The sequence below is a fragment of the Pelophylax lessonae genome (genome assembly GCF_965119305.1).
Source record: "Pelophylax lessonae genome assembly, chromosome: 9".
Taxonomy (NCBI): Eukaryota; Metazoa; Chordata; class Amphibia; order Anura; family Ranidae; genus Pelophylax; species Pelophylax lessonae.
In genome coordinates, this window is record NC_138776.1 from 1002745 (window position 1) to 1029389 (window position 26645).

Here is a 26645-nt window from a genome sequence, read left to right on the forward strand (position 1 = left end):
CCCCAGGTTCCATGGGAAGTTGTGTCCTTAGACTTTATAGTAGAACTACCACCTTCCAAAGGATTTACTACCATTCTAGTGTCAGTGGACCATCTGACAAAGATGGCACATTTCATCGCTATTCGCAGACTACCTTCATCTAAGGAAACAGCGGAATTATTAGTGAAACATGTGTTCAAGCTACATGGAATTCCAAAGACTCTTTTATCTGACCGAGGTTCACAGTTCATCTCCAAGTTTTGGCAAGCTCTATGTCATATACTAGGAATTGAGCGAAAACTCACTTCTCCCTACCACCCTCAGACCAATGGACAAACTGAAAGAGTCAACCAGTGCATTGAACAATATTTGCGTTGCTACACCTCATACCTACAGGATGATTGGGTGGACCTCCTCCCTCTGGCAGAATTTGCCTACAACAACGCAACCCACAGTACTACTAAGCAAAGTCCATTCTACCTAAACTATGGGTTTCATCCCACACTTCTTCCACCACGCATCCTGCCATCAAGTAACCCAGTAGCCTCTGACTATCTTACCCAAATAAAAGACTCTCTGGGTTTACTTAACACCACCATCTCACATGCTCATAGCCAACAAAAAAGGTACTACGACCTCCGTAGAAGACCTTCTCCTCAATATGCTATTGGGGATCTCGTTTGGCTATCTACGAAAAACTTAAGGTTAAAGATCCCCAGTAAAAAGCTTGAGCCTTTGTTTCTAGGACCTTTCCCAATTGAGAAGCTCATTGGGAGAGCTGCAGTTCAACTCACCTTACCGGCAGATCTTAAAATACATCCCATCTTTCACGTGTCGCTACTGAAACCACATGTTCCCAACCAAGGAATAAGACCTACCATCTCGCCTCCACCTCCAGTACAAGTTGAGGGCGGAGAAGAATTTGAGATTAAGGAGATTTTGGATTCTCGTATCCACAGAGGGAAACTCCAATATCTCATAAGATGGAAAAACTATGGACCCCAAGACGACACCTGGTTGGATACTTCTGACGTTCACGCTCCCAGGCTTATACGAAGGTTTCACTCCAAATACCCGGAGAGACCAGTGCTATAGGCCTTCCGGAGCCGGCCTTAAGGGGGGGGTACTGTAAGATTCTGGTACCTTCGGTACCCTTCCAGCCCATTTCTTCCGCATTGCGTTCCACCATTTAGGTAGGTGGAACGCATATAGCTACCTGTCCCTTTAATTCTCATGACGTCATCACTAGGCGCCGCTCTGAGCGGCTATTTCAATCGCCGGCTTTCACTCACAAGGTGTTCGTGCAAACCGCTTGTTATACAGCCTTGTCTGACGCTGCCGAAGCCTCCAGCTATTTCCTGTATCTCGCTACTGATCCTGTATCTCGCTACCTGATCCTTACCTCATTACCGGACCCCTCATCTCTCTAAACCAACTAGTGATAAGTACCCCACAGGGGATTCCTTCCTATCAACTTACACTATCTACTCTTGCATACTAAAGACTGTTGCTATCTATGCATTACTATTTCTATCATCTGCACTGTTACATAGATTGCTAGCTCTTGAGTCTACTACCATCTATATCCTTGCACTGAGTTAGCAATTCCTGTACACTTCATCTGCTGTCCCCTACCACCTGTTACTTGTACATGATTGCTAACCTATCTGCATACTATCTATCACCATCTGCTAACACTCCTGAACATTACTATTGAGTGCCTATCATTGCTATCACTACTCACGCCTGTCCTTTCAGCACATCACCTCTATACTATCGCATACAACCTATCACTCCAGGAACATCTTATCTGAGTGTCTGTATATTTGCATGGTGAGGCAGGCTGGGCCACAATGATGAGTCTGGAGAGTTGGATATGGTGATTCAACACATCTCTACACGACTACTGAGTGGAAATTCTGCAGCTGCAAATCCAGTTCACTAAACAAACGCCGGAGCGTTACACCAGAGCACTCTGGAGAAGGTTTTTGTCCAGGATATCCCTGTACTTGGCCGCATTCATCTTTCCCTCGATAGCAACCAGTCGTCCTGTCCCTGCAGCTGAAAAACACCCCCACAGCATGATGCTGCCACCACCATGCTTCACTGTTGGGACTGTATTGGACAGGTGATATGCAGTGCCTGGTTTTCTCCACACATACCGCTTAGAATTAAGGCCAAAAAGTTCTATTTTGGTCTCATCAGACCAGAGAATCTTATTTCTCACCATCTTGGAGTCCTTCAGGTGTTTTTTAGCAAACTCCATGCGGGCTTTCATGTGTCTTACACTGAGGAGAGGCTTCCGTCGGGCCACTCTGCCATAAAGCCCCGACTGGTGGAGGGCTGCAGTGATGGTTGACTTTCTACAACTTTCTCCCATCTCCTGACTGCATCTCTGGAGCTCAGCCACAGTGATCTTTGGGTTCTTCTTTACCTCTCTCACCAAGGCTCTTCTCCCCCGATAGCTCAGTTTGGCCGGACGGCCAGCTCTAGGAAGGGTTCTGGTCGCCCCAAACGTCTTCCATTTGAGGATTATGGAGGCCACTGTGCTCTTAGGAACCTTAAGTGCAGCAGAAATCTTTTTATAACCTTGGCCAGATCTGTGCCTTGCCACAATTCTGTCTCTGAGCTCTTCAGGCAGTTCCTTTGACCTCATGATTCTCATTTGTTCTGACATACATTGTGATCTGGAAGGTCTTATATAGACAGGTGTGTGGCTTTCCTAATCAAGTCCAATCAGTATAATCAAACACAGCTGGACTCAAATGAAGGTGTAGAACCATCTCAAGGATGATCAGAAGAAATGGAAAGCACCTGAGTTAAATATATGAGTGTCACAGCAAAGGGTCTGAATACTTAGGACCATGTGATATTTCAGTTTTTCTTTTTTAATAAATCTGCAACAATGTCAACAATTCTGTGTTTTTCTGTCAGTATGGGGTGCTATGTGTACATTCATGAGGAAGAAGAATGGCTGCAATATAACAAAGAGTGAAAAATTTAAGGGGGTCTGAATACTTTCCGTACCCACTGTATATGTATAGTGGTTTAGGCTATTGTTACATTGACCACCTGCAGCATGAATTTTTTACATTTGATGTACCAATAAATTATTTATGTTCTTTTATAGTTGTGAAATATAAATATTTTTTACTATAAATAAGACACCTAAATACTGGGCACCTAAAAATCCCCCTTTTCTTCCAAGTGGATAGAAGGCGGGGGTCTTCTACATTTAGTGATATCCGGGGAGAGCACCGCGGTTTGATCTTAGTTTTTTCTTCTCACATACAGAATCTCCCCCTACTTATTCATATCATACATGCTGCTTCCTTCCTCTGCTATCTGCATGAGACTCCTCCCCTCCTCCGCTATCTGCATGAGACTCCTCCCACCCCCTTCCTCTGCTATCTGCATGAGACTCCTCCCACCCCCTTCCTCTGCTATCTGCATGAGACTCCTCCCCTCCTCCGCTATCTGCATGAGACTCCTCCCACCCCCTTCCTCTGCTATCTGCATGAGACTCCTCCCACCCCTTCCTCTGCTATCTGCATGAGACTCCTCCCACCCCTTCCTCTGCTATCTGCATGAGACTCCTCCCACCCCCTTCCTCTGCTATCTGCATGAGACTCCTCCCACCCCCTTCCTCTGCTATCTGCATGAGACTCCTCCCACCCCTTTCTCTGCTATCTGCATGAGACTCCTCCCACCCCTTCCTCTGCTATCTGCATGAGACTCCTCCCACCCCCTTCCTCTGCTAACTGCATGAGACTCCTCCCCTCCTCTGCTATCTGCATGAGACTCCTCCCCTCCTCTGCTATCTGCATGAGACTCCTCCCCTCCTCCTTCCTCTGCTATCTGCATGAGACTCCTCCCCTCCTCCTTCCTCTGCTATCTGCATGAGACTTCTCCCACCCCTTCCTCTGCTATCTGCATGAGAATCCTCCCACCCCTTCCTCTGCTATCTGCATGAGACTCCTCCCACCCCTTCCTCTGCTATCTGCATGAGACTCCTCCCACCCCTTCCTCTGCTATCTGCATGAGACTCCTCCCACCCCCTTCCTCTGCTATCTGCATGAGACTCCTCCCACCCCCTTCCTCTGATATCTGCATGAGACTCCTCCCCCTTCCTCTGCTATCTGCATGAGACTCCTCCCACCCCTTCCTCTGCTATCTGCATGAGACTCCTCCCTCTTCCTCTGCTATCTGCATGAGACTCCTCCCCCCTCCGCTATCTGCATGAGACTCCTCCCCCTTCCTCTTTTAACTGAGTTTACCTGAGGCCGGTCCCTGGGGATATGGAAGAGTTTACCTCAGGCCGGTCCCTGGGGAAATGAAAGAGTTTACCTCAGGCCGGTCACTGGGGATATGGAAGAGTTTACCTGAGGCCGGTCCCTGGGGATATGGAAGAGTTTACCTGAGGCCGGTCTCTGGGGATATGGAAGAGTTTACCTGAGGCCGGTCTCTGGGGATATGGAAGAGTTTACCTGAGGCCGGTCTCTGGGGATATGGAAGAGTTTTCCTGAGGCCGGTCTCTGGGGATATGGAAGAGTTTACCTCAGGCCGGTCCCTGGGGATATGGAAGAGTTTACCTCAGGCCGGTCACTGGGGATATGGAAGAGTTTACCTGAGGCCGGTCCCTGGGGAAATGGAAGAGTTTACCTGAGGCCGGTCCCTGGGGATATGAAAGAGTTTACCTCAGGCCGGTCACTGGGGATATGGAAGAGTTTACCTGAGGCCGGTCCCTGGGGATATGGAAGAGTTTACCTGAGGCCGGTCACTGGGGATATGGAAGAGTTTACCTGAGGCCGATCCCTGGGGATATAGAAGAGTTTACCTGAGTCCGGTCTCTGGGGATATAGAAGAGTTTACCTGAGGCCGGTCTCTGGGGATATGGAAGAGTTTACCTGAGGCCGGTCTCTGGGGATAGGGAAGAGTTTACCTGAGGCCGGTCCCTGGGGATATGGAAGAGTTTACTTGAGGCCAGTCGCTGGGGATATGGAAGAGTTTACCTGAGGCCAGTCGCTGGGGATATGGAAGAGTTTACCTGAGGCCGGTCGCTGGGGATATGGAAGAGTTTACCTGAGGCCGGTCGCTGGGGATATGAAAGAGTTTACCTGAGGCCGGTCACTGGGGATATGGAAGAGTTTACCTGAGGCCGGTCCCTGGGGATATGGAAGAGTTTACCTGAGGCCGGTCCCTGGGGATATGGAAGAGTTTACCTGAGGCCGGTCCCTGGGGATATGGAAGAGTTTTCCTGAGGCAGGTCCCTGGGAATATGGAAGAGTTTTCCTGAGGCCGGTCCCTGGGGATTTGGAAGAGTTTACCTGAGGCCGGTCTCTGGGGATATGGAAGAGTTTACCTGAGGCCGGCCCCTGGGGATATGGAAGAGTTTACCTGGGGCCGGTCCCTGGGGATATGGAAGAGTTTACCTGGGGCCGGTCACTGGGGATATGGAAGAGTTTTCCTGAGGCCGGTCCCTGGGGATATGGAAGAGTTTTCCTGAGGCCGGTCCCTGGGGATTTGGAAGAGTTTACCTGAGGCCGGTCACTGGGTATATGGAAGAGTTTATCTGAGGCCGGTCACTGGGGATATGGAAGAGTTTTCCTGAGGCCGGTCCCTGGGGATATGGAAGAGTTTTCCTGAGGCCGGTCCCTGGGGATTTGGAAGAGTTTACCTGAGGCCGGTCCCTGGGGATATGGAAGAGTTTTCCTGAGGCCGGTCCCTGGGGATTTGGAAGAGTTTACCTGAGGCCGGTCCCTGGGGATATGGAAGAGTTTTCCTGAGACCGGTCCCTGGGGATATGGAAGAGTTTTCCTGAGACCGGTCCCTGGGGATATGGAAGAGTTTACCTGAGGCCGGTCCCTGGGGATATGGAAGAGTTTTCCTGAGGCCAGTCCCTGGGGATATGGAAGAGTTTACCTGAGGCCGGTCCCTGGGGATATGGAAGAGTTTACCTGAGGCTGGTCTCTGGTGATATGGAAGAGTTTACAGTCACTTTAATGAAGCTCTTTGGATAAGTAGCCGAACATTTTCACCATTACAGGAGAATTGGGGAAGAAGGTGCCTTCTAGTGCACTGTGACTCCGATAAGGGAGAACCTTCATAGAGAACATTGTTGGTTTAGCGATCTGTGACGGCGGATTCCGGCGTTTCCCCTCCTTGGAATGATGCCAAATGAACACTTTAGCTGCCGTGACCTAAAATAGATTTTATTTTCCTCTTTCTATAAAACACACTTATTTGAAAAAGTGACAGAAAAAGAGGGAGGGGCTTCATTATAATAAATAAAATCATTATACACACGGGTGCAGCATCTGCAGTGAGCAGTGTGGTGTCGTGGAGGGTGGGGGTACATTATCTAGGAAAGGGTTAAGGTAGGTATTGGATGTTGGTGTTGCTGAGGGTCTTCTGGAGGGATAGCGGACAAGGACGGGGGGGGGGGGGAGGGCTGGGCTGGTGCAACTGAAGTTTATTCTGCTTGTATTTTGCCTTTCCTGCCCCCCCCCCCCAATGATATCAGGGCACTGCCTGCTTTATATGATGAGGAGTATTTTAGAAAGATGGCCCCATGAGATATCATGCACACTGCAAGGAGCTCCACATGGATCCCAGCCCCCATCTGGAGGACATTCTGTTTGGTAAAGCATGCTGTGTTATAAATATCGCCTCTTTTTTTATTAAAAAATGCTTTTTTTCAGTGCGGATCTCCTGCAGTTTTCTTCAGCCACTTCATGTCTACATGCCTGTCCTCCAGTGTCACACCATTGCCCGGGAATGGCTTCCTGCTGGTAAGAAAGGTGGACCATACCTAACTAATGTGTGGTAGGACATGGAGTCTCCACCGGGGGGCAGTGCAGGAGCACAACTGGGAAACAATTGTCCTCCTATAACAAGAAGCGCCTGAAAAGGACCTTCATGGCGGGATCGTCCGGTGCTCATTTAATAAAAGCTTCAGATTTTAAAAAGATTGAAATGACTTTAGTAAAGTGTGTATAGCCTGTGCCTCATGCAATCAGGGGGCTGGGACAAGGGGTGGGCAAGAGGATAAGTTGCCCTGGGCACAGCGGAGCAAGGGGACAAAGAATGGACAGAGGGCAGTAAACCCATTCTACTCAAAAGAAAGAAACTTACTGCTCAAGGTGGTGTGAAAGCCTGATGACACACATGGTGCACGCCCCAGCTCGCCTCCGTGGATAATCAATAAAGAAAAAGGAACGGCTGCACTCCAGATGAGGTCAAAATCCAGGGTTATTGACTGGACATCCCAATGTGACAATAGTGACAAGGTAGACGCGTTTCACACACTACAATTTGTGCTTAATCATTATCGTAATATATTCATTATCATCAATAAACCTGGATTTTGACCTCATCTGGAGTGCAGCCGTTCCTTTTTCTTTTATGAAAACCCATTCTACTGCCCGCATTAGCAATGGGACAGGGGGCGGAGTTCTGCATTCTTGCCCTGGGGGCTGGAGGAACCTGTCCTGGTACTGCTTGGAATCAGTGAAATGGTTTCACAGCAACCCCTTTATATGAATAGTCAGCCTGAGCTCTCTTTGCTGTCTGGGTTCATTGGGTTTCTCCTAAACCCTGGACATTGCTTCTGCCTGCTACCGTGTCCAGAGGGAGAAGATGTAATGTGTTGGGTTAGGAGTATTTATTCTGCCTTGGCCAATCACTGAGGAGTATATACCTGTGATGTTGGCTGGAGAAGAGGATAAATGCTTGGGAAGACCAGGGATTGGCTGGGGAGGGTGTCGGTACGAGGGGTCCTCTATCTTTCCTCTGATGCCTCCTGTCTGGGGAGGGTGTTAGTCTAGAGGACCTTTCCTCTCAGGTTTGCTGTCTGGGGAGGGTGTGAGTCTAGAGGTCCTTTCCTCTCAGGTTTGCTGTCTGGGGAGGGTGTGAGTCTAGAGGTCCTTTCCTCTCAGGTTTGCTGTCTGGGGAGGGTGTGAGTCTAGAGGACCTTTCCTCTCAGGTTTGCTGTCTGGGGAGGGTGTGAGTCTAGAGCTCCTTTCCTCTCAGGTTTTCTGTCTGGGGAGGGTGAGAGTCTAGAGGCCTGTCTCGAATAAAGGGCTTAACAAAACCAAAAATTACTGGTCCTGAGCTAAAGGTCCACCACAACAGATTGCTGGTCCTGGCCTAAAGGTCCACCTCCCAAAGACTGCCAGTCTTGGCTAAAATAAAGCCAAATTGCCATCCTAGCCTAAAGGTCCACAACTACAGACTGCCGGTCCCGACCTAAAGTCTTACAAAGACAAAATGCCAGTCCCGCTTTAATCTTTACCAATGTCGACTTACACGTCCACTACTACCTATTGCCCATCTTGGTTAAAGGGCTTAACCAAGCCAAATTACCAGTTCTAGCTTAAAGTTCCACCACTACAGATTGCTGGTTTTTGACTAAAGGTCCACCACTACAGATTGCTGGACCCAACCTAAAATCTTACAAAGACAAATTGCCAGTCCCGGCTTTAAGCTACACTACTAAACTATACCAATCCCAACCTAAAGGTCCACTACTAAGATTGCCAGTCCTGGCTTAAAGGTCCACCACTAAAGAATACATGTCTCAGCTAAAGGTCCTAATAAAGTCAAAGTGCCAGTCCTGGCCTAAAAGGTCCACTACTACAGATTGCCGATTTAGGCTAAATGACTTAAAAAAGCCATTTACCAGTCCCAGTTACTACAGATTGCCAGTCCTAATGTAAAGGTCCACCACTACAGATTGCTGGTCCCGACCTAAAATCTTACAAAGACAAATTGCCAGTCCCGTCTTAAAGCTCCACTACTACACTTTACCATCCCCGACTACAGATTGCTGGTCTCAGCTTAAAGGTCCACTACTACAGATTTCTCGTCTTGGCTCAAGGGCTTAAAGCCAAATTACCAGTCCCAGTTTAAAGATCGACTGCTACAGATTGCCGGACCTGTCTTAAAGTCTTACAAAGACAAATTGCTAGTCCTAGCTTAAATCCACTACTACACATTACCGGTCCTGACCTAAAGGTCCACTACTACATATTACCGGTCCTGACCTAAAGGTCCACTGCAATGGATTGCCGGTCAAGACTTAAAGATCCTCTGAAGACTGAAGACTGTTGAATGTAGCTGTCTGTCTGGCCTTGCAAGTCTACATTCACCTGCGATAGAGGCGCAAAGAATTCTACATTAGCCTTCAGTGGAGGCAAAGGATACTAGAGGAATCTACTGAGTGGAGGGAGTTTTTGCTGCTGTTTTGGGGTATCCTGCACCCCAAACCCTCTACCCCCTGGACATCAGGCCACCACTGGTGGCTCAGCGAGTGTTTTGGTGCAGCTATGGGCCAAATCACTGATAGGGAGGCAAGGAGGGCCTGTAAAATCCTAGCAGCTCCTCAGTGGGTCAGTGCCCCATATCTGGTTTGATGTTCTTTCATCCCTTGCAACCATAACCTATATGCATCTCAGAAAGATTCTTGGTGGGGCTGTTGCCTGTTAAGACATGACTCTATACTGTGAAACCTCCCTCTCAGGCTCCGGTGTATATGTATGGGTGAAGCTTTAGTATGCTCAGAGCAAGGTTAGGGTGGAACCAGGGAACACCCTGCCCCGCCCCTTTTTCCGGGCTCAGAAGATGAGAATACGCCAATGAAATGTATTGTGGGAACACAGAGGTCAGTTGCAGAAGATGAACCCCAGAATGAAGGCAATCAGCAGATGAAGTGTCGTGTGTAACTGGAGTGCTAGGATCAAGCATCTGTACGAGGAGCTGTCTTTGCTGTCCATAACAACCGGGTTCCCCATTCATTTGTTTAGCGCAGCAAGGGACAAAAGAGAAAAAAAGAGGGCCTCTAGTTGCTACATCCAACAAGGAGGACTTCCTGCAGACCCCTGCGAGTGTAAGGCCCAATGTCACCAAACAATCTATAATAAAAGATGGGAAGGAAACTGGAACACTGACTGGAGCCCTAGGGTGAGCAGGGTAGGGGTAAACCAAGGTACATTTATAGGGTTAAATAGGGTGAAGAAGGGGGGGGGGGGAGTGGCTATGTCTCTGCTGCATTAAATAGCATTGCAAGTATTCAGTTCCAGATCTTGAGGAAACTGTCCCATGATCCTGTCGCCACAGCCATGCCATCCGAGGTGACGCCGAGACAGCTGACGCGGTTGTCGTGGCCGGAGAGGACACCTGCGGAAAATCACCACCATTAAAAAATGGACATATAAAGTACATTCCTCCTAACCAGACCGGCATTGGCAGGCATTTCAGCTCAGTTTCTATGTCACCGCTTGGTGAGAACCCACCAGAGTACACCAGTCTGACAACCAGCACTGACATTGTACTGGTCCTTGATTAATTTCTCACATTGTCCCATATTTCTCCTATCACCGCCAGCATTTAAAGACAACACTGCATGGGTCAACTGCTCGTCTTCGTCTAGAGCAGCGTTTCTCAACCATTTTTAAGTTAAGGCACACATTAAGATTATAGACCATCTCAAGGCACCCCATTCTAAAATGTCAAAAACTAGTAGTAGTAATCTGTAGTTCCGGTGTCCACCAGCGTGTGTCTCCCAGCAGATTCCAGTAATCAGTCTCCACCTGATGCTGGCTGCTGGGAGGGTATTTATTCCCTCCTCTGCTATTAGACTTTGCAGCAGTGTTTTGCTTTACTGCCAGATACTGCTGTATTGTTCCTGCTCCTAACTGTGCTCTTGCCTTGTACTTATACCGTGAACCCTGCTGTGCGTCTTTCCCCTTGTTCCTGATCCCAGTTTTGGTTTCTCCTTCCCGTATGTTCCCTGTACCTCCAGATTACCTCACTTTCCTGTTCCCCCCATGTGTATATATTGTATATAGTTAGTTACATAATGCCACAGCAACATCCACACACATGGACACCCAACATTAGAGGTGATTTTTCTTTTCTTCCAAAGCAAATACACTTTTGCACACTGGTACTGACTAGTATTCCAATGTTTCACTTCTCCCTCAATATCTCTCCATCGGTCAGCTAATATGACCCCAGTGCTGAGGGAGAGGGTCAGAGGAGGGTCAAACAAGGATGCTGTGGAGGCGACAGACATCCTCCTTATTAACTGATGATGTCATTGGTTGTTAGGATGCCAGTGTCTAGAACGTTAATGGTGTATACAATTTTTGATCAATGTTTAGGTATTCTGCCAAGGCACCCCTGAAGAAGCCTCAAGGCACTTCTCTCCATCGGTCAGCTAATGTGACCCCAGTGCTGAGGGAAAGGGGCAGAGGAGGGTCAAACAAGGATGCTGTGGAGGTGACAGACATCCTCCTTATTAACTGATGACATCATTGGTTGTTAGGAGGCCAGTGTCTATAAAGCCTTAATGGTGTACAATGAAAACCTGTGACTTTGTGTAACTAAAAGGCTTCATCCACCTGCTGGCTTGTATACAATTTTTGATCAATTTTTAGGTATTCTGCCAAGGCACCCCTGAAGAAGTCTCAAGGCACCCATGAAGAAGTCTCAAATCACCCCTGAAGAAGCCTCAAGGCACTCCAGGAAGCCTGGGCACCCTGGTTGATAAAGGCTGGTCTAGAGGATTGGAGAATAGAGATATACCCACCTGATCCTCCCCATACAAAACCGGTCCCTGCGGCTCCTGTTTCCTCTGGACTGTTCCTTATGTCATCAAGCCCATAGCTCTGCTCTGGACACAAGGACATCAGGAACAGTCCAGTGCATGATTGTGGGGGAGAGCTGTTTGCCGATGGAACAGAGGATCAGGTAAGTATACGGCTTTCTTCTCTTCCCTCGACAAAATGAGCATTTAGCCCGGGCAGTGCAGGCACGGCCCCACTGCATGGGCACTTTTTTTGGTCCAGATTTAAGCCCTGATGAAGGGGAAGTTGTGAGCCTTTGAAACACGTTGGCTTTCAAGAATTTATCCGGATTAATACATTTATACTGGACTTGTCATAAACTCGCATCTCTCCCATTCTTTACACTCAAAGTCCATAATGAAGGCATCAGTCTCCACCATGAAATGTTTATTTGTTGGGTTATCCTTGGATGGTATCTGTATTTCCAAATAATAGCAATTAAATCTTGACAATGGGTCTAACCCCTCCCCACTCTATCCAAAACTTTCAAAAAAATGCACTTTAAAGTAGAACCCCACAAGTTAAGGGAATCTCTTGGGGACCCCCAGATCACAAGAACTAGTGTCCCCATTGGAAGATTTCCCCTCCTATTTCTTTTCTGGGGACCATCCACAATTTGGGATTTTCTTTTACTTTCCCTGATAATGGTCAACAGGACAGAGGGTGAATCTCCCTAACGGGGTCACAGACAGCAATAAAACTGACAGGGGTTCTACTCCCTCTGCACTCTCTATCCAACACTAAAAAAAAGTTTTGCTTTTAGTTATACTTTAAGTTTTAATTAAGATCTGTCAGGACCTGCTGATGGCACTCTGCTTCCCAGGGTGGGAAGCTGTAGTTCCGGTGTCCACCAGCGGGTGTCTCCCAGCAGATTCCAGTAATCAGTCTCCACCTGATGCTGACTGCTGGGAGGGTATTTAGTCCCTTCTCTGCTATTACACTTTGCGGCAGTGTTTTTTTTTTACTGCCAGATAATGCTATCCTGTGCCTGCTCTTAACTGTGCTCTTGCCTTGTACTTATACCCTGAACCCTGCTGTGCTTCTTTCCCCAGTTTTGGTTTCTCCTTCCCATATGTTCCCTGTACCTCCAGATTACCTCACTTTCCTGTGGTCCCCCATGTGTATATCTTGTATATAGTTAGTTCCATAGTTAGGATTTCTGTTACTTTGTTAGGTCATTTAGTCACTGGGGGCTTTTGGTTCACTTATATCTTTGTTTATTGTTTGCTGATGGTTGGATTTCTTTTGTTTTACTATTTATAAACTTATATACAATGAGGGAAAAAGTATGTGACCCCCTGCTGATTTTGTATGTTTGCCCACTGACAAAGAAATGATCAGTCTATAATTTTATTGGTATGTTTATTTTACCAGCGAGAGACGGAATAACAAAAATATCCAGAAAAACACTTTTCAAAAAAGTTATAAATTGATCTGCATTTTAATGAGTGAAATAAGTATTTGAACCCTTCATAGAACATGACTCAGTAGTTGGTGGAGAAACCCTTGTTGGCAATCCCAGAGGTCAGAGGTTTCTTGTAGTTGGCCCCCAGGTTTGCACACATCTCAGGAGGGATTTTCTCCCACTCCTCTTTGCAGATCCTCACCAAGTCGTTAAGGTTTGGAGGCTGACCTTTGGTAACTCGAACCTTCAGATCCCTCCAGGACCTTAGTGTGCTTTTTCTTGAGACACTCTTTTGTTGCCTTGGTCGTGTGTTTTGGGTCATTGTCATGCTGGAAGACCCATCCATAACCCATTTTCAATGCCCTGACTGAGGGAAGGAGGTTCTCATCCAAGATTTGACACTTCACGGCCCCGTCCATCGTCCCTTTGATGCGGTAAAGTTGTCCCCTTAGCAGAGAAACACCCCCAAAGCATAATGTTTCCTCCGCCATGTGTGACGGTGGGGGATGGTGTTCTTGGGGTCATAGGCAGCATTCCTCCTCCTCCAAACACAGCGAGTTGAGTTGATGCCAAAGAGCTCATCTGACCACAACACTTTCACCCAGTTCTCCTCTGAATCATTCAGATGTTCATTAGCAGACATCAGACGGGCTGTACCATGTGATTTCCTGAGCAGGGGGACCTTGTGGGGGCTGCAAGATTTCAGTCCTTCACAGCATAGTGTTACCAATTGTTTTCTTGGTGTCTATGGTCCCAGCTGAGATCATTGAGAAGATTCTCCGGTGTAGTTCTGGGCTGATTCCTCACCGTTCTCCATCATTGAACCTCCATGAGGTGAGATCTTCCATGGAGCCCCAGACTGAGGAGACTGACAGTTATTTTCTGTTTCTTCCAACCAACTGTTGTCACCTCTCACCAAGCTGCTTGGCGATGGTCTTGTAGCCATTCCAGCCTTGTGTAGGTCTACAATCTTCTCCCTGACATCCTTGGACAGCTCTTTGGTCTTGGCCATGGTGGAGAGATTGGAATCTGATTGGTTGATTCTGTGGACAGGTGTCTTCTATACAGGTAACAAGCTGAGATTAGGAGCACTCCCTATAAGAGAATCCTCCTAATCTCAGCTCATTACCTGTATAGAAGACACCTGGAGCCAGAAATCTGCTGACTGATCGGGGATCACATACTTATTTCACTCATTAAAATTAAAATCAATTGAAGACATTTTGAATTTTTGCATTTTTCTGGATATTTTTGTTGTTATTCTGTCTCTCACTGGTAAAATAAACCGACCAATAAAATTATAGACTGATCATTTCTTTGTCAGTGGGCAAACGTACAAAATCAGCAGGGGGTCACATACTTTTTTCCCCTCACTGTATATATTCAGTATATAGTCTGGCCCCAGTTCCCTAGTGCAGCTACGCAGCTTTGGCCATCTTTGCTTCTGATTCCTGAAAAGATCTCTGATCTCTTGTACCCTGACAATACAAAATCCAGTCCCGGAACTCACCGACTCTTTCGCATTTTAGCGAGTCCCAGAGGTTGCAGTTGAAGTCGTCATATCCGGCGAAGAGAATGCGCCCGCTGCGGGAGAACGCCACGGAAGTGATGCCGCAGATGATGCTGTCTTGGGAGTAGACGCTGAGCTCCTGGTCAGCTCGCAGGTCAAACAGGCGGCAGGTGGCGTCATCGGATCCCGTACAAATCGCCTCACCGCTGGGGAAGAACTGCGAATGGAAAGGAGAGAAGATAACATTCATGAGAAGAGTTGAATGTGGAGGGAAATATGTTGAACCAGCTTTGCACAGTATTGTCGGGAAAGCTGGTAGAATTCTAGAGGGATGATGTTGGGGGCAGGTCCTTGACCAAGCTTTATTGCCTATTGGCAGAGGAGGAAAGTGAGGACCTGGCACGAGTGAATACATCACAAGAAAAGCTGAACAGAATTCCAAACTCTTCGACAAGAAAAGCTCTTCACTTATGTATTGCAACAATGTAATTTAGCTCTTTGTTTAAAACTCCAACCAACCATCATATCTCCCAGTGTAGTTATAATCCGCATTCAGCATTCCAGTTTTGCACTTCCATTCTACACATTGGCCACTGCAGACCCAGGGTCTGGATTCTGCATTCTCCAGGTCTGAGCTACATTGGCCATTGCAGACCAAGCATCTAGATTTTGCATTCTTAGGTCTGAGCCACATTGGCCACTGCAGACCCAGAGTCTGGATTTTGCATTCTCCAGGTCTGAGCCACATTGGCCACTGCAGACCCAGAGTCTGGATTTTGCATTCTCCAGGTCTGAGCCACATTGGCCACTGCAGACCCAGCGTCTGGATTCTGCATTCTCCACGTCTGAGCCACATTGGCCACTGTAGACCCAGCATCTGGATTTTGCATTCTCCAGTCTGAGCCACATTGGCCACTGTAGACCCAGCGTCTGGATTCTGCATTCTCCAGGTCTGAGCCACATTGACCACTGTAGACCCAGCGTCTGGATTTTGCATTCTCCAGGTCTGAGCCACATTGGCCACTGCAGACCCAGCATCTGGATTCTGCATTCTCCAGGTCTGAGCCACATTGGCCACTGTAGACCCAGCATCTGGATTTTGCATTCTCTGGTCTGAGCCACATTGGCCACTGCAGACCCAGCGTCTGGATTTTGCATTCTCTGGTCTGAGCCACATTGGCCACTGTAGACCCAGCATCTGGATTTTGCATTCTCTGTCTGAAACCACATTGGCAACTGCAGACCCAGCATCTGGTTTTGCATTCTCCAGTTCTGAGCCACATTGGCCACTGTAGACCCAGCGTCTGGATTTTGCATTCTCCAGGTCTGAGCCACATTGGCCACTGCAGACCCAGCGTCTGGATTTTGCATTCTCCAGGTCTGAGCCACATTGGCCACTGCAGACCCAGCGTCTGGATTTTGCATTCTCTGGTCTGAGCCTCATTGGCCACTGCAGACCCAGCGTCTGGATTTTACATTCTCCAGGTCTGAGCCACATTGGCCACTGCAGACCCAGCGTCTGGATTTTACATTCTCCAGGTCTGAGCCTCATTGGCCACTGCAGACCCAGCGTCTGGATTTTGCATTCTCTGGTCTGAGCCACATTGGCCACTGTAGACCCAGCATCTGGATTTTGCATTCTCTGTCTGAAACCACATTGGCAACTGCAGACCCAGCATCTGGTTTTGCATTCTCTGTCTGAAACCACATTGGCCACTGCAGACCCAGCATCTGGTTTTGCATTCTCCAGTTCTGAGCCACATTGGCCACTGCAGACCCAGCGTCTGGATTCTGCATTTTCCGTTTGAAGCCACATTGGCCACTGCAGAACCAGTGTCTGGATTTTGCTTTCTCCAGGCGGGTTTACCTCATCTGTCTTCATGGAATTCGGTCTCGTTGGTAAAATTGGAGCGAATGCAAACATTGGACGATTGTGTAAATGTGATCATTCATTGGCCATTGCCTCGAACATGTGGCGCCTGCCACCAATCCATCCTCGCAATACTCACGCAGATGGCGTTGATATCCGACTCGTGACCCGTGAACGTCTGTCTGCATTCTCCTTGTCGGACGTCCCACAGCTTGGCGGTTGCATCGCACGCCCCGGAGATGAAGAGGTTAAAGTCGGGAGACACAGCCAGGCTCATACAGTCACCTGTGTGACCCACAAAGACCGTCTTCTGTGCACCCGTCTCGATGTCCCAGAGGGCGCTGGGAGGGGGAAGGGAACTGGTCAGTAAGGGAAGAGGATACATCAACCAGTAAAATCATATGTGAAGCTTTTCTCACCAGGTGGTGTCACCGGAGCTGGTCACAATCTGGTTGTCATCGAGGAACCGACAGCAAGAAAGATAACCTGAGGAGTGAAGAGAGAGAGAATTAAAGTATTTCTGCAGCCAAACACTTTAGAAGGGTTAGAACCTCTGTTGGGTCTTCATTTTTGTCTGTGTCCCCACTGGGGGGCATTTAATTGCACTTCCTGTCCCAGTGACTGGGTGTCAAAAGGAGAGGAAATAATGACAGTTCTCTATGATGGGCACATGTATTTGGAATAGAGGGGAGGGGCTAAAACCCATGTCAGGTTTTCATTGCTTTCTGTGTCTTCCTGTGCTAGTGACCCCCAACACCCCCACATTTCTTGTCCCAGTGTCACAGAGAACAGAAAGTGAGGGGAGATCTCCCCAACAAGGCAGCAATAAAAACAGAGATTTCAAAGCAAAAATGGTAAAACATTAGAATTGCATATTAGCGCAGTGGGTGGAGCCTGACCTGTGTGGGCGGCGAGCTCCCTGCTCACTCTGACGTTTCCTTCACGTGTCTTCAAGTTGTATATGGAGCACATGTTGTCCAATCCGCCACAAGCAACAAAGTTCCCGGAGGGTGCGTAGGAGCAGGTCATCACCCAGGAGGAGCGCAGGGGGATAGCGTGAACCTGGATGGGAAATATTAGACATGATTCATATTATAGGGGAACAGCCAATCAGTTCTCAGCTCTCTCAGGTAACAAAACTCTCATACAATCGATCATTGTAGTTTCTTCACTGACCACCAATGTAAGAGACATGCTTTACCCTGACCACCACTATAAGGAGGCCCTTCTCCACTGACCACCAATGTAAGAGACATACTTTACCCTGACCACCACTAATAGGAGGACTTTCTTCCCTGACCACCACTATAAGGAGGCCTTTCTTCCCTGACCACCACTATAAGGAGGCCTTTCTCCCCTGACCACCACTATAAGGAGGCCCTTCTCCCCTGACCACCACTATAAGGAGGCCCTTCTCCACTGACCACCAATGTAAGGGGACTCTTCTCCACTGACCACCACTATAAGGAGGCCTTTCTCCCCTGACCACCAATGTAAGAGGGCCTTCTCCCCTGACCACCACTATAAGGAGGCCCTTCTCCACTGACCACCAATGTAAGGGGACTCTTCTCCACTGACCACCACTATAAGGAGGCCTTTCTCCCCTGACCACCAATGTAAGAGGGCCTTCTCCCCTGACCACCACTATAAGGAGGCTCTTCTCCACTGACCACCAATGTAAGGGGACTCTTCTCCACTGACCACCACTATAAGGAGGCCTTTCTCCCCTGACCACCAATGTAAGAGGGCTCTTCTCCACTGACCATCAATGTAAGAGGACTCTTCTCCACTGACCACCAATGTAAGGGGACTCTTCTCCACTGACCACCAATGTAAGAGGACTCTTCTCCACTGACCACCAATGTAAGGGGACTCTTCTCCACTGACCACCAATGTAAGAGGACTCTTCTCCACTGACCACCAATGTAAGAGGACTCTTCTCCACTGACCACCAATGTAAGAGACATACTTTACCCTGACCACCACTATAAGGAGGCCCTTCTCCGCTGACCACCAATGTAAGAGGATTCTACTCCATTGGCCACCAATGTAAGAGACATACTTTACCCTGACCACCACTATAAGGAGGCCTTTCTCCCCTGACCATCAATGTAAGAGGATTCTACTTCATTGGCCACCAACGTAAGAGGACCCTTCTCTATTGGCCATCAATCTAAGAGGGCCCTTCTCCACTGACCACCAATGTAAGAGACATACTTTACCCTGACCACCACAATAAGGAGGCCTTTCTCCACTGACCATCAATGTAAGAGGATTCTACTCCATTGGCCACTAATGTACAATGTAAAGGACCGTTCCTCATTGACCACCAATGTAAGAGGACCCTTCTCTATTGGCCATCAATCTAAGAGGACCCTTCTAAATTGACCACCAATGTGAGAGGACTCATCTCCACTGACCACCAATGTAAGAGGACTCATCTCCATTGACCACCAATGTAAGAGGACTCATCTCCACTGACCACCAATGTAAGAGGACTCATCTCCACTGACCACCAATGTAAGAGGGCCTTTCTCCACTGACCACCACTATAAGGAGGCCTTTCTCCACTGACCATCAATGTAAGGGGACTCTTCTCCGCTGACCACCAATGTAAGAGGATTCTACTCCATTGGCCACTAATGTACAATATAAAGGACCGTTCCCCATTGACCGCCAATGTAGGAGGACTCTTCTCCCTTGACCACCAATGTAAGAGGATTCTTCTCCACTGACCATCAATGTAAGAAGACTCTTCTCCACTGACCATCAATGTAAGAGGGCTATTCTATGTTGACCACCAATGTAAAAGGGCTCTACTCCACTGACTATCAATGTAAGAGGGCCCTTCTCCATTGACTTCCAATGTTAAGGGCATTCTTTCCTCTGACTACTAATGTTAGTGTGCCCTTCTTCACTGACCACCATTGCAAGAGGCATTCTTTCTCCTGATCACCAATATATGTGGACATCTCTCCACTAACCACCAATGTAAGTGGCATTCTTTCCTCTGATCTGCAATGTAAATGGGCCCTTCTCCACTGACCACCAATGTATGAGGCCCTTCTCCACTGACCACCAATGTATGAGGGCCTTCTCCACTGACCACCAATGTATAAGGGCCTTCTTCACTGACCACCAATGTAAGAGGGCCTTCTCCACTAACCATCAATGTAAGGGGACTCTTCTCCGCTGACCACCGATGTAAGAGGATTCTACTCCATTGGCCACTAATGTACAATATAAAGGACCGTTCCCCATTGACCGCCAATGTAGGAGGACTCTTCTCCCTTGACCACCAATGTAAGAGGACTCTTCTCCACTGACCATCAATGTAAGAGGACTCTTCTCCACTGACCATCAATGTAAGAGGGCCTTTCTTCCCTGACCACCAATGTAAGAGGACTCTTCTCCACTGACCACCAATGTAAGAGGATTCTACTCCATTGGCCACCAATGTAAGAGACATACTTTACCCTGACCACCACTATAAGGAGGCCTTTCTCCACTGACCACCAATGTAAGAGGATTCTACTCCATTGGCCACCAATGTAAGAGACATACTTTACCCTGACCACCACTATAAGGAGGCCCTTCTCCCCTGACCATCAATGTAAGAGGATTCTACTTCATTGGCCACCAACGTAAGAGGACCCTTCTCTATTGGCCATCAATCTAAGAGGACCCTTCTCCACTGACCACCAATGTAAGAGGGCCTTCTCCACTGACCACCAATGTAAGGGGACTCTTCTCCGCTGACCACCAATGTAAGAGGGCCCTTCTCCACTGACCACCAATGTAAGAGACATACTTTACCCTGACCACCACTATAAGGATGCCTTTCTCCACTGACCATCAATGTAAGAGGATTCTACTCCATTGGCCACTAATGTACAATGTAAAGGACCGTTCCTCATTGACCACCAATGTAAGAGGACCCTTCTCTATTGGCCATCAATCTAAGAGGACCCTTCTAAATTGACCACCAATGTAAGAGGACTCATCTCCACTGACCACCAATGTAAGAGGACTCATCTCCACTGACCACCAATGTAAGAGGACTCATCTCCACTGACCACCAATGTAAGAGACATACTTTACCCTGACCACCACTATAAGGAGGCCCTTCTCCGCTGACCACCAATGTAAGAGGGCCCTTTCTCCACTGACCACCACTATAAGGAGGCCTTTCTCCACTGACCATCAATGTAAGGGGACTCTTCTCCGCTGACCACCAATGTAAGAGGATTCTACTCCATTGGCCACTAATGTACAATATAAAGGACCGTTCCCCATTGACCGCCAATGTAGGAGGACTCTTCTCCCTTGACCACCAATGTAAGATAACTCTTCTCCACTGACCACTAATGTAAGATAACTCTTCTCCACTGACCACCAATGTAAGAGGGTCCTTCACTGACCACCAATGTAAGAGGGCCCTTCTCCACTTACCACCAATCTAAAGGGAATCCTTTCCCCTGTCTACCAATCTAAGTGTGCTCTTATTTATTGATCACTAATGTAAGTGACATTCATTTCCCTGATCAATGTAAATGGGCTCTTCCTCACTGACCACCAATGTGGGTCCTTCTTGACTGACCATACACTATTTCCTCTGATGACAAATTTAAGCAAGCCAGGGGACACCATGGGAATCATTATGGGAGGTTGGCCAGCATTGTGGAGGTTGAGGGATATTGGGGGCCTGGGAGCACTGTGAGGTTGAGGGACATTGGGGGCCTGGGAGCACTGTGAGAGGTTGAGGGGCACTATGGGAACTGGTGAGGTTGAGGGATATTGGGGGCCTGGGAGCACTGTGAGGTTGAGGGGCACTATGGGCACTGGGAGCACTGTGAGGTTGAGGGGCACTATGGGACGATGGGCAGCATTGTGGAGGCTGGGATCTTGGGGGCCTAGGAGCACTGTGAGGTTGAGGGGCACTATGGGAACTGGGAGCACTGTGAGGTTGAGGGGCACTATGGGACGATGGGCAGCATTGTGGAGGCTGGGATCTTGGGGGCCTGGGAGCACTGTGAGGTTGAGGGGCACTATGGGAACTGGGAGCACTGTGAGGTTGAGGGGCACTATGGGACGATGGGCAGCATTGTGGAGGCTGGGATCTTGGGGGCCTAGGAGCACTGTGAGGTTGAGGGGCACTATGGGAACTGGGAGCACTGTGAGGTTGAGGGGCACTATGGGACGATGGGCAGCATTGTGGAGGCTGGGATCTTGGGGGCCTGGGAGCACTGTGAGGTTGAGGGGCACTATGGGAACTGGGAGCACTGTGAGGTTGAGGGGCACTATGGGAACTGGGAGCACTGTGAGGTTGAGGGGCACTATGGGAACTGGGAGCACTGTGAGGTTGAGGGGCACTATGGGAACTGGGAGCACTGTGAGAGGTTGGAGGATCTGTATCTAACTAGAAGGCCAGAAGGAGAGAGGCAGTGGCCCAGAAATGGGTCATAGTCAGGTGGTTGAAAAAAATCCTACTTTCGAAAAGTACGATTTTAATGAATATCTCAATGAACACAGAAAGAATTTCGGGAGTTTGATAGAATATTTGTTTCACTCGTTACACTAAAGGAAGGGGTTAGATTACAAAATATTCAGTTTTACTCAAATTAGTTGATGCAAAAATGAACACACCCCACAACACAAACTCCCCCATCTAGTACTGTGTGTGACCTCCATGATCTGTAAGGAGGCACCGAGTCTTCCAGGCATGGAATGGACGAAGACATTTTGCACCATCCGTCTTTTTCCATTCTTCAGGAACTACCTCTTTGAGACCCTGGATGCTGGATGGAGCGTGAGGCTCCTCTCCTCAGAATTCCCCATAGGTTATCCCTGATTGGGTTCAGATCAGGAGACGGCCAATGAATGACTTGCACCCGCTTCTTCTTCAGAAATGCACCAATGGCCTTAGATGTGTGATTTGGATCATTGTCATGTTGGAAAAGTGAACGACAACCAAGAGCACAGAGTGATGGTGGCATCTTCTCTTTCTATATAGAGCAGGACATCTGTGAATTCATGATCCCATCAATGAAATGCAGCTCCCTGACACCAGCAGCACTCATGCAGCCCCACAGAAGGACACTGCCACCACCATGTTTCACAGTAGGCACTATGCGTTGTTCTTTGTACTTCTCACCTTTGCTGCGCCATAGAGTTATGATGCCATCAGTTCCAAAAACATTTATCTCGGTCTCCTCACTCCAGAGTACAGAGTCCCAGTAGTCTTTTTCTTTTTCAGCATGGGCCCTGGAAAATTCTAGGTGGGCTTTTTTGTGCACGGGCTTTAGGAGAGGCTTCCTTCATGGACGACACCCATCCATGCTGTTCCCCTGCAGTGTATGGGCTTTAGGAGAGGCTTCCTCCGTGGACGACACCCATCCATGCCGTTCCCCTGCAGTGTATGGGCTTTAGGAGAGGTTTCTCCGTGGACGACACCCATCCATGCCGTTCCCCTGCAGTGTATTGGCTTTAGGAGAGGCTTCCTTCATGGACGACACCCATCCATGCTGTTCCCCTGCAGTGTATGGGCTTTAGGAGAGGCTTCCTCCGTGGACGACACCCATCCATGCCGTTCCCCTGCAGTGTATGGGCTTTAGGAGAGGCTTCCTTCATGGACGACACCCATCCATGCCGTTCCCCTGCAGTGTATGGGCTTTAGGAGAGGCTTCCTTCGTGGACGACACCCATCCATGCCGTTCCTCTGCAGTGTATGGGCTTTAGGAGAGGCTTCCTTCATGGACGACACCCATCCATGCCGTTCCCCTGCAGTGTATGGGCTTTAGGAGGCTTCCTCCGTGGACGACACCCATCCATGCCGTTCCTCTGCAGTGTATGGGCTTTAGGAGAGGCTTCCTTCGTGGACGACACCCATCCATGCCGTTCCTCTGCAGTGTATGGGCTTTAGGAGAGGCTTCCTTCATGGACGAGACTCATCCATGCCGTTCCCCTGCAGTGTATGGGCTTTAGGAGAGGCTTCCTTAGTGGACGACACCCATCCATGCCGTTCCCCTGCAGTGTATGGGCTTTAGGAGAGGGTTCCTCCGTGGACGACACCCTTCCATGCCGTTCCCCTGCAGTGTATGGGCTTTAGGAGAGGCTTCCTCCGTGGACGACACCCATCCATGCCGTTCCTCTGCAGTGTATGGGCTTTAGGAGAGGCTTCCTTAGTGGACGACACCCATCCATGCCATTCTCCTGCAGTGTATGGGCTTTAGGAGAGGATTCCTTCGTGGACGACACCCTTCCATGCCGTTCCCCTGCAGTGTATGGGCTTTAGGAGAGGCTTCCTCCGTGGACGACACCCATCCATGCCGTTCCTCTGCAGTGTATGGGCTTTAGGAGAGGATTCCTTCGTGGACGACACCCTTCCATGCCGTACCCCTGAAGTGTATGGGCTTTAGGAGAGGCTTCCTCCGTGGACGACACCCATCCATGCCGTTCCTCTGCAGTGTATGGGCTTTAGGAGAGGCTTCCTCCGTGGACGACACCCATCCATGCCGTTCCTCTGCAGTGTATGGGCTTTAGGAGAGGCTTCCTTCGTGGACGACACCCATCCATGCCGTTCCCCTGCAGTGTATGGGCTTTAGGAGAGGCTTCCTTCGTGGATGACACCCATCCATGCCGTTCCTCTGCAGTGTATGGGCTTTAGGAGAGGCTTCCTCCGTGGACGACACCCATCCATGCCGTTTCCCTGCAGTGCATGGGCTTTAGGAGAGGCTTCCTCCGTGGACGACACCCATCCATGCCGTTCCTCTGCAGTGTGTGGGCTTTAGGAGAGGCTTCCTCCGTGGACGACACCCTTCCATGCCGTTCCCCTGCAGTGCATGGGCTTTAGGAGAGGCTTCCTCCGTGGACGACACCCATCCATGCCGTTCCTCTGCAGTGTATGGGCTTTAGGAGAGGCTTCCTCCGTGGACGACACCCTTCCATGCCGTTCCCCTGCAGTGCATGGGCTTTAGGAGAGGCTTCCTCCGTGGACGACACCCATCCATGCCGTTCCTCTGCAGTGTATGGGCTTTAGGAGAGGCTTCCTCCGTGGACGACACCCATCCATGCCGTTCCCCTGCAGTGTATGGGCTTTAGGAGAGGCTTCCTTCGTGGACAACACCCATCCATGCCGTTCCCCTGCAGTGTATGGGCTTTAGGAGAGGCTTCCTTCGTGGATGACACCCATCCATGCCGTTCCCCTGCAGTGTATGGGCTTTAGGAGAGGCTTCCTTCGTGGACGACACCCATCCATGCCGTTCCTCTGCAGTGTATGGGCTTTAGGAGAGGCTTCCTTCATGGACGAGACTCATCCATGCCGTTCCCCTGCAGTGTATGGGCTTTAGGAGAGGCTTCCTTAGTGGACGACACCCATCCATGCCGTTCCCCTGCAGTGTATGGGCTTTAGGAGAGGGTTCCTCCGTGGACGACACCCTTCCATGCCGTTCCCCTGCAGTGTATGGGCTTTAGGAGAGGCTTCCTCCGTGGACGACACCCATCCATGCCGTTCCTCTGCAGTGTATGGGCTTTAGGAGAGGCTTCCTTCGTGGACGACACCCATCCATGCCGTTCCCCTGCAGTGTATGGGCTTTAGGAGAGGCTTCCTTAGTGGACGACACCCATCCATGCCGTTCCCCTGCAGTGTATGGGCTTTAGGAGAGGGTTCCTCCGTGGATGACACCCTTCCATGCCGTTCCCCTGCAGTGTATGGGCTTTAGGAGAGGCTTCCTCCGTGGACGACACCCATCCATGCCGTTCCTCTGCAGTGTATGGGCTTTAGGAGAGGCTTCCTTCGTGGATGACACCCATCCATGCCGTTCCTCTGCAGTGTATGGGCTTTAGGAGAGGCTTCCTCCGTGGACGACACCCTTCCATGCCGTTCCCCTGCAGTGCATGGGCTTTAGGAGAGGCTTCCTCCGTGGACGACACCCATCCATGCCGTTCCTCTGCAGTGTGTGGGCTTTAGGAGAGGCTTCCTCCGTGGACGACACCCATCCATGCCGTTCCCCTGCAGTGTATGGGCTTTAGGAGAGGCTTCCTTAGTGGACGACACCCATCCATGCCGTTCCCCTGCAGTGTATGGGCTTTAGGAGAGGGTTCCTCCGTGGATGACACCCTTCCATGCCGTTCCCCTGCAGTGTATGGGCTTTAGGAGAGGCTTCCTCCGTGGACGACACCCATCCATGCCGTTCCTCTGCAGTGTATGGGCTTTAGGAGAGGCTTCCTTCGTGGACGACGCCCATCCATGCCGTTCCCCTGCAGTGTATGGGCTTTAGGAGAGGCTTCCTTCGTGGATGACACCCATCCATGCCGTTCCTCTGCAGTGTATGGGCTTTAGGAGAGGCTTCCTCCGTGGACGACACCCTTCCATGCCGTTCCCCTGCAGTGCATGGGCTTTAGGAGAGGCTTCCTCCGTGGACGACACCCATCCATGCCGTTCCTCTGCAGTGTGTGGGCTTTAGGAGAGGCTTCCTCCGTGGACGACACCCTTCCATGCCGTTCCCCTGCAGTGCATGGGCTTTAGGAGAGGCTTCCTCCGTGGACGACACCCATCCATGCCGTTCCTCTGCAGTGTATGGGCTTTAGGAGAGGCTTCCTCCGTGGACGACACCCTTCCATGCCGTTCCCCTGCAGTGCATGGGCTTTAGGAGAGGCTTCCTCCGTGGACGACACCCATCCATGCCGTTCCTCTGCAGTGTATGGGCTTTAGGAGAGGCTTCCTCCGTGGACGACACCCATCCATGCCGTTCCCCTGCAGTGCATGGGCTTTAGGAGAGGCTTCCTCCGTGGACGACACCCATCCATGCCGTTCCTCTGCAGTGTATGGGCTTTAGGAGAGGCTTCCTCCGTGGACGACACCCATCCATGCCGTTCCCCTGCAGTGCATGGGAAACAATCATCCCGGTTTGGCTTTCTACTTCTTTATCTAACTGCAGTGACCTTGCATGGTGACTTTCTTGAACCTTCTCATCAGAATACGCTCCTGGCGAGGTGAGAACTTCCATGGACGGCCTGGACCTCTCTGTCAGACGGTTCCACTTCCATCTTTGGTACATTTCTGTATCACTTTCACTCCCGTATTCTGACTGATAAGTAACGCTTTGCTGATCTTCTTCTGGCCTTCACCTTTCTTGTGTAAAAAATCAGATTTTCTTTCTCAGACCTTGTAACATTTCTCTTCCATGTGGCGCCATTGCTGACAGCATTAAATGGGAGGGGCTTTCTTTGTTAAGTACCGCCCCTTTATAATCA

At 49.5% G+C, this 26645-nt stretch overlaps 1 protein-coding gene across 1 annotated transcript in view; it reads right to left on the reverse strand.

Annotated features, from left to right (window-relative positions):
- Positions 1-9277: 9277 nt before the first annotated feature.
- Positions 9278-26645, reverse strand: part of GNB3 (G protein subunit beta 3) — a 129645-nt gene continuing 112277 nt past the window's right edge. The window contains exons 6-10 of the mRNA XM_082269238.1: positions 17291-17453; positions 16811-16877; positions 16531-16732; positions 14522-14738; positions 9278-10155 (exon numbers count right to left, since the gene is read on the reverse strand). Of these exons, the coding sequence (XP_082125364.1) occupies positions 10049-10155; positions 14522-14738; positions 16531-16732; positions 16811-16877; positions 17291-17453 (756 nt within the window). The 3' untranslated portion in view covers positions 9278-10048. The remainder of the gene's footprint in view (positions 10156-14521; positions 14739-16530; positions 16733-16810; positions 16878-17290; positions 17454-26645) is intronic.